General features: G+C 33.7%; 1 protein-coding gene across 1 annotated transcript; it reads right to left on the bottom strand.

The window, feature by feature from the left end:
- Positions 1 to 6,518: 6,518 nt before the first annotated feature.
- On the bottom strand, positions 6,519 to 8,630 carry LOC149898543 (la-related protein 6-like). The gene has a single exon (XM_090114905.1). It carries the CDS (start codon positions 8,539 to 8,541, stop codon positions 7,324 to 7,326), a length of 1,218 nt encoding a protein of 405 aa, XP_089971031.1. The 5' UTR covers positions 8,542 to 8,630; the 3' UTR covers positions 6,519 to 7,323.

The following is an 8,630-nucleotide window of genomic DNA, read 5'->3' as shown; positions in this document are numbered from 1 at the left end:
TTTAAACAAATAATTACATACAAAAGATTAAAAGACAAAGCAAGAAATTCATTACGAAACAATTTGTTGTTATAAATTAAATATGCCAAACACGGCAAAGGTAATATTAGTCATTGTTTAATATAAGGAGAAAATAATATATCCGATTTGATAGCCAGATATCATGGTGGATCATCAGTTCTGAAAATAAACGTACATTTGAAAAAAAATTAAAAAATTATTCGTTACTCTCTACAGTCTACAGGAAAAAATCACGTTACCAAATTCACGGCCACGACTTATATAATAATTATGTTCCTTATAGAAATTTACACCACTGAACATCAAAAAGATGATCACAAAAGATTACACCGAATAATAAATCTTGTATAAATTGAGATAATTATTCAAATAAAATTCATAAAAACAGGTCGTGTAATCAGCGAGACAAAAACTAATAAAATACAGGAGTTTCCATTCATTCGAAAATTTACAAAAAACTGTATTTTTCAAGGCAATCTTATATATTATAATAATGTAGTAATCAGAAGTAATACAGCTTCCTTAATAAAAAGGTTGTTTACAAATAGTTCTTCATTAGCCTTTATATTTCGACCCTTTATTTATTGTATCGTAATATAATCTGTTTTTTTATCAATTTTGTCAATCATTTGATTTATATGATCATTCGTTTGATTTAAATTTTGTTAATATTAATTTTTTTAAGTTAAAAACTTGAATCATCTAAACAAAATTTTAACTTGTTCAAGACTTACAAAGTGCGCAAAATTTTGTAATAATAATTAGTTCCGTACCTTGTAAAGTAAAGCTTTCACAAGCTTTAATATACGTATAATTATTATTTTATATTAATATCAATAGACTTTTAGATCTATTTTACAAATATTTACCCCCTCAATCCTGACCTGTACCTATCTACTGAAAATTATGTACCTAACTTAAAAAAAATGTCAGTTGTTTCAGCACAATTTAGAGCTAAAAATGAACTCAATACTTTGATATAAAAAAACTGTAAATAGTTATATAATTAGGCCTACAATACTCTCTTTGCCTTATAATTGATTTGTGGCAAAAGACTTTCAGACTATTGTTATTAAGTGCGTTCACTTGGTGAGGAAAATAACACTTGAAATTTTACGTAACTCCAAAAAGGTTGATTAAATAATTTGTCACGGCTCAGTAAATACAAAACCAGAAACTATACGTGTCGCTAGTTTATGAAATAGCAGCAATTAATTAAACTAATACAATTTGTACATCATTACACAGTACCTACGTGATTATTTTCAAGTTTTTCATTAATACATTCCATTTTAATACTTAGTTTCTATTTCTCTAGTAACAATTTTACACCGGAAGCATAATCCATACTAATATTATAAATGCGAAAGTAACTCTGTCTGTCTGTCTGTTACTCAATCACACCTAAACTACTGAACCAATTTACATGAAATTTGTTATGGATATATTTTGATACCCGAGAAAGGACATAGGCTACTTTTTATTGCGAAATATGAACCACGGGCGAAGCCGGGGCGGACCGCTAGTAATTAATAATTGAATATAACGTACCAACGCAACGTCCACAAATTTAAAAATTGTTATAATTATTTACGAATTCGGAATTAATCACTTACTTATAATTGCGACTATGACGTCATTTACGAAAGCTGTAGACAGGATATTCAGGATTTAGGAACGTCGCGTTGTAAGCAAGCAATTTCAGTTCAAGTTAAACTTATTTCATAGAAAGTTCTCAGTGAAACTTCCAAAATGTCACGTCTTATAAAAAAATAAAAAATAAACCGTTTATGGTTTGTGATTTGTATCTAGGCTACAGTCACGCAAAAATACGTAGCTATTATTATTTCGTATAATTTGCCTACTTTCAATGCAGTTCTCATAGTTTTCATTGATTTATTCAAAAGAAAGCGAATTGTTTTGAATATAGATGTAAAGTATCGTCATTTACTAAGAAATTGATGTAAATAAAATAATAGGCAGAATAGAATAACAGATACAATAAACAATCGCTACTGTTTAGTTATCTGTAGCCAATACTAATATTTTAATAGACTGAATCCTGTGACTGAAACCTACGCTACGGTAGAAATGTATTTTAAAGAACGCTGTAAACCTGAACCTAATTAATTAGTATATAGAATAAAGATATTGGAAATAGTATTTGTTAATTCATTCGTTCATTCGTGATTCGTCGAAGATGTGTTTCTCAAATTGATAGGTATTATTTAAGTACAAGGGCTGTGCCATCTTGTCGACAAATTATAATCATAATCCATAGGTTTTTATTTAGAAATGTCCAATTAAGGTTGGGTCGCCTAAGATCGTATGTGACATAAGATCGGATGCATGGAATAACTCGCAAACTAGGCAATATTCTCTACTGTTACCAACACTACTAGATCCGCCATTTTGTTCTGCCCCTCTCTTCACTCTGCGGCCGGCCAGTGACCAGACGGGACGTGTACACAGGTGATTCAGCAGAAAAGGTGTATTTTGTGGCGAAAATCGTCGATCCGATCTTACCTACAAAATTTTGATGGCTCATTGTGGAGAGTACTTTCATTGAAATAATGTAATTAATTATTTTGGGGCAGAATTAGCGAATCCTCTTTCCATCTGTATACTTTGATTACGCCTAGGACGTTCACAACCCAAGATCCGATCTTCCCTCCCAATGCCGAAGATCGGACCGAAGTTTAGCTCTTGACTGTGCCTTATGCAATAATGCGCAATAATTATTAACTTTTAATATATTTAACTATCCAATGATGCTATGACTATCAGACCTTAGGTACATTTTCATTATTTAGTCCTAGAACACGGAGGATAAAAGTTTGAGAAACTAAATTAGGATGAGGAGGGAAGACCGGACTAAAAAAACGCAATAAAAAAAAAAACTTCTTTGTCAAATTTTTTGAGGAATTTCCTGACTCAATCATTGATGCTCAATGTATGGACGTAAGTCCGGATGTTTTCCTAATGTTAACATTATTATTAAACGCATAGAAGTGAAGATACTACATAGTCCGATCTTCGGCCGAACTGTTATTTTCTTCACTATGGTAAGTCGAAAAAAGTCTGCTTTTTAGGCTCTAAATTTGCTTAGATAGATAGCATCTACGCAAACCAAAAAATTAGGGGTTAAACAATATTTTCTTGTCATCAATTTACAGTTGACCGCAACAGAAAAACGACATCGAATCATGAGAAATAAAATAAAAAATACAGTACGTATAAAATTTTCGGCATATGCGTCCGATCTTAGGCGACCCAACCTTATACTAAAACAAATTAGTTATTAGTAAGTAATTTTAGTTGGTATTACTTACATTGTTCTATTATTTATTTGTACTACGCTTTGTTGCGTGCAAAAATATCATGTTTAGAAAGCCACTTAATTTATCAACTAAACTGCACACATTAACTATATGTTATAATAATAAATAATTATATTTTAAAAGAAAGTGAATAATACTAGTTAGTGAGATCAAACTGTGTTTTTTCTTCTCAATAGATAGGTACTGCTTTCCGAATCGATTGCATACGTTAAAAATGTTATGAGGATTCAAAAGTGCTTCTAGAAGAAGTCTTATTGAATAAATATGTATTATAAATGTTTGAATTTGAATTTTCAATTCATTGATAGAAATCGAAATTTCAAAATTCAAAAGCATTTGAATTTCATGGAAGTCTCAACAACCTGAACATCAAAATACATATGTCAAAATATAAATAGATAGGTCATAGGTACGACGAAATATATGCAAAGTTAGTTAGTTAAAATGCACAATTTCGCATTATATGGTTCACACATTCGAAAGATTATAATCTCGCGAGATATATTACTTACAATGTAAAGGTGTTAACAATTTTACGGTGACGCACGGATGAAGTAGGATAAAGTAATAGCACAGTATTACAATATGGTAATAGGTTTAGTATGTATCTACATAAACCTTTTACGATAATCTAAATCATATATGTATCCACATACTAAACTTATTAGGTAAACGTTAGGTTAACATAGTAACATAATATTATGTACCTATATGTAGGTACTATAGGTAACCCTAATTTCTAATTAATATGCTTCAATTAATAGTGTTTTTAAGATTCATTTATTAGCTTCATGTAAACGACTCCTTAAACTCGATTTAACACGGAAAATTCAAACTTTTTACACTTATCAGAGATCGATGAAAAATCTAAATAAATAAATATTTCAGGACAATTTTCACACACGGCACGATCTGATCCTATACTAAGCTTTTGTTTGTTTGTTTGAAAGCGCTAATTTCGAGAACTACTTGTGCGATTTGAAAAATTCTTTCAGTGTTAGATAGCTCATTTGTCGAGAAAGGCTATAATTATGGCTATAATATCATCTCGCTGAGACCAACAAGAGCGGAGCAATGCGGGTGAAACCGCGGAGCACAGCTAGTGAATTTATAAACAGTGTTCTTTTTAAACTATTTTTATAGCTATACGTCTATGCGATATCTATATCAGCTACTATCACCTGAGTACCCAAAAAATCGAGTGGTAATTCGTGACAGACCCTGAAGTACACTTAATGACCTGCAGTTAATCAAACAGTATCATGTCAAGGTCCCTTTGCTCACGAATATATTAGGCAAATAAAAATCTATAGCGTCCATAAATTACCTTTGATAACGGTTGTCAGTTGTTATCAGCAATTATGCCACTGATAAAAATGACTAATGTTAGAATTGGGTTTCAGTGTGAGAAACATTTTGTAATATGTTTTGAGAATAGAAAATTATACTGCGTATGGATTACTCCCATATGATTCATTTAAATACGTAGAATGTAACTCAAGATTTATGTAACCTTATATTACTTTACCGGTTCAAACACAAATTATAGGGAAAATAATGAATTTGTGTGAAAAATTGAAAAGGTTTTCACCACGTTTTCACTTTTCACACAAATCCCCGGCTGCAAATATTAAAAAAAATTAGTAAACTACCTACCTTTAAATTTTTCATGAAAAATCATGAAATAGATAGTCCAATCAAGAATCTTCAAAAACTATTAAAGTTAACAAATTCTAAACATAGCTTAATATTTAAAAATTAAAAAATGCAACGTACTATCTGCTACGCTTTCACAATTGCAAGACTAAATTATTGTTTGATGTAGGTAAGTTTTAAAAGGTAGATATTTTAAATTTAAATTTAAGATATAATTTGTGCATTATAATAGGTTAGTACGTAGTACATGGTAACTCAATGGTTATTAAATGTATTTTGTCTTTAAATGCACCTACAACTATTTATAACTAGCTGTGTCCCGCGGATTTACCCGCATTGCTTTGCTCCTCTTTAGCGTTATGATATGTATAGTTTATAGCCTTCCTCGATAAATGGGCTATTAGCTTAAATTTTTCAAATCGGACCAGTCGTTCCTGAGATTAGCGCGTTCAAACAAACAAACTCCTCAGCTTTATAATATTAAGTATAGATACATTAATTATAATTTATCTAACCTATCGCATAAAATGTAAAAATGGTTGAAATCATTTAAAATTCAATTCAGTTATCAGATTGTGGCACAAAAGAACTAAAGATTAATTACAAAGAATTTTAATCTCATAAATATTCATTTGAATTGTTGTTAAATTAATTAATTCTGTAATATAATAGCTAGTTAGTATTACAAAACATCTTAATTGGTGAAAAAAATCAATCAACCCCAATAAAAAATATTATTTCTATCTATACATGCATGCATATTATATGCATGCGTAAAATATTGCAGTAACTACATAAATGTATCTATCGAAAAACCAGTCTCTATGGATGATTATTTATTTCTGAATATATAAGAAATGCTCATAAATAAATTCTAAATACAATATTTATTCAATAAATAAAGAATAGAAAATAGAATCCTTACAAGTTACTCAATATTCATAAATAATAATTCATAAATGAATATATACAATTTACGTGTATACCAATATTTATAGCGCTTATTTTGTATACAAAATTAGCGTAATTGCACACTTATGTTGTTAAATATTGATTAATAATAAAATTAAAATTTATGACTTCTATATGCATTATGTGTATTTGATATATGTACCTACTAATTATTATTCAATTACTTAATTATAAATATGTACTTATCATTTTTTTGTTTGTTTAGCAAAATTAGATTTTTTATTTTTTTATTTTGTTTCTTTTAATAAATACTAGGAAGGTAACTACCCATAATGATTGAAAATAAATATTGCATACACATTATTTTCCCAATTTTTAACAAATATAGATAGGTGTTTAATTTGCTTATTGTAAATAATGGAATGTTTGAATGCACATGAAAGTGTAAGCTATATCAATAACAAGTGTAACATGACTTATGACCACTCCTTAGTTTAATCTGTTAAGAAATTTTGTCATCGAGATCAGTCAAGGCGAACGTGGGTCGAAAGAGCCACTTTCCAATAGCAAGGTCAATAAAAAAACAACTCTCAAAAAACTTATTTATTTTACAATAGTTGAGAGGAGGCTGCACGCAAGAAGCACCAGAAATCAAATTGTGCTAAAGCCAATTTACATAAAAAAAACCCTCCTCAAAAAAGATAATAAATAAAAAAGCGTAAATAGCAGAAAGTATAACATCCGTTACGTTCACTCGCAATTCGTATCGAATGTTACAACTTTCCCTTACCATTACATAACTACATATAAAATCACAACAAAACTTATAACATTACAAAAAATATTAAATGAAAGTATCATGATGGCGCGACTGACTTAAATAATGACTTATTTTAATGGACGGTTGTTCATTGCGCTTTGTGGCCACCAATAAACCGATTCAGACGGCACAACGCTTATCTTTACAACATATTATGTAAATGCGCATTCATTACTCGCAACAGTTTACGAAATGCTGCGCCGGTCTACTTCCCTGCATCTTACATTCCCAATAGAGCCTACCATCTCTTGGATGTCGACTTTGTTTATTTGGTTTTTTGTGCTCACAACTCTGACATACATGGATGAAAAACTCGTCCACAGCGCGCGTCCTATCCGCAATAAATACGCGGTAATAAATACTAATAAATTAAAAATTATAATTAATCTTAAATAACATGAGCTTCGATCACAATCGTCGAAAATCGACGTAGGTAACTCTTCACAAATACATTTATGTTATACTTAAAACTAACACGCGAACGAGAATAACTTCCTGTTGAGCCTAGTGGGCAAAACGTGAAAGGTAGTTATCCATCGTGATTAGAAAGGTGTCACGGTTGGCGGGCGCTTTCTAGCGCGAGTATAACGCGAGGTCCGAGATTCTACGTTGGCGAGTGGCGGCGTGGAATCCTCTCGTACCGTCTGGAACTACAGGAGTGCGGGGCTCAAATCGTGGAGTACAGGATAGCCTCCTCCCGCCGCCGCATTCCGTTCCCGACAGCGAGCATCCTGATAACCTTCTAGCCAACCACCCTTCAGCGCTACTCGTACTCCCAGTGCTAGCCTGAGACGCACGTCTCGAACCACAGAAGAAAGATACTCCCGAATCAGAACTGTGGCTGCATGTCGATTGCCGGCGAGGCACCCACGTCTGAATTTCTGGGGATCGTGGCGTGAAAAATCCGCTAGAATTCCTTCTATAAAACGGTGCAGCGTATCTATATTCGAATTCAGGTTCCGACCCACTGCAGCAGGAAGAATATTCACATTCATGACGCCTGGGCGCCGGGCGACGCACCGGGGTCTTCCTCTTTGGTTCCCGCGGAACTCCATTCAATTCATACACTTTCATGCCCTCTTCTTCCGAGCTCTGAAGTTTAAGCGCACCTCTAGCTGCTTCAGACTCAGTAAACTCCACCAAAGCACACACACAATTCACCAGACTGGGATTCTTGTTGAGGAACTGTCGAACATCAGCCGGCACTGGGTTTCCGGGACGTAAGACTCTAACTAATGCAATTTCACCACAACTTGCAAATAACCTTGACACGTTTTCCACTGTGGGACGATCAATGGGCATTCTGACAGCTACTACAGTCCGTGATGGCGTAGTCTCATCATACGCCGGAAGAGGATCGATCCGGCGTAATTTTGTTCCTGCTTCATTTATTTCCAATTTAGTTGACCTCTTTAAAGCTTCAGCAACCACTCGCCAATCCTTTGTCAGATGTTTGACGCGTTTGAAGCTCGATATCAACTTTAGGGACACGTATCCTTCCTTGTTCCGCCGCACATGCTTTAACAAGAAGGCATCCTTGGTAATATTGGCATCCGAAAAATAAAATTCCACTTGGGAGGCAATACGGTTAGCTAGTTCTTCGTCGGGTGGTGTGTAAGGGGGTTCCTGTGTGTCGGGAGCTACTTCACAGCCAGAATCTTTGCCGCCACCGGAGCCGGCTTCTGATGCGGAGTCTGAAAGATCGGCATTTTCATCAGTGGATGGACGGCGGTCGGTAGCGATGCCTTCGTCGGGCTCAGGCACGCCCTGGCTGGGAGGTGTTCCCTCCATCTCTGTAGCGCGTGGAAGTACCACTATTGCATTAGAGGAGCGTGTGACTCACTCGATAGCGCGTATCGGACTGCGGGCGCGCGGCGCGG

Source organism: Colias eurytheme, chromosome 22, assembly GCF_061535395.1.
Source record: "Colias eurytheme isolate Ceu_HAF_F1 chromosome 22, ilColEury1 Martin Lab GWU primary, whole genome shotgun sequence".
NCBI lineage: Eukaryota > Metazoa > Arthropoda > Insecta > Lepidoptera > Pieridae > Colias > Colias eurytheme.
The sequence above is the reverse complement of the archived record's forward strand: the minus strand, read 5'-3'. Positions and strand labels throughout refer to the sequence as shown.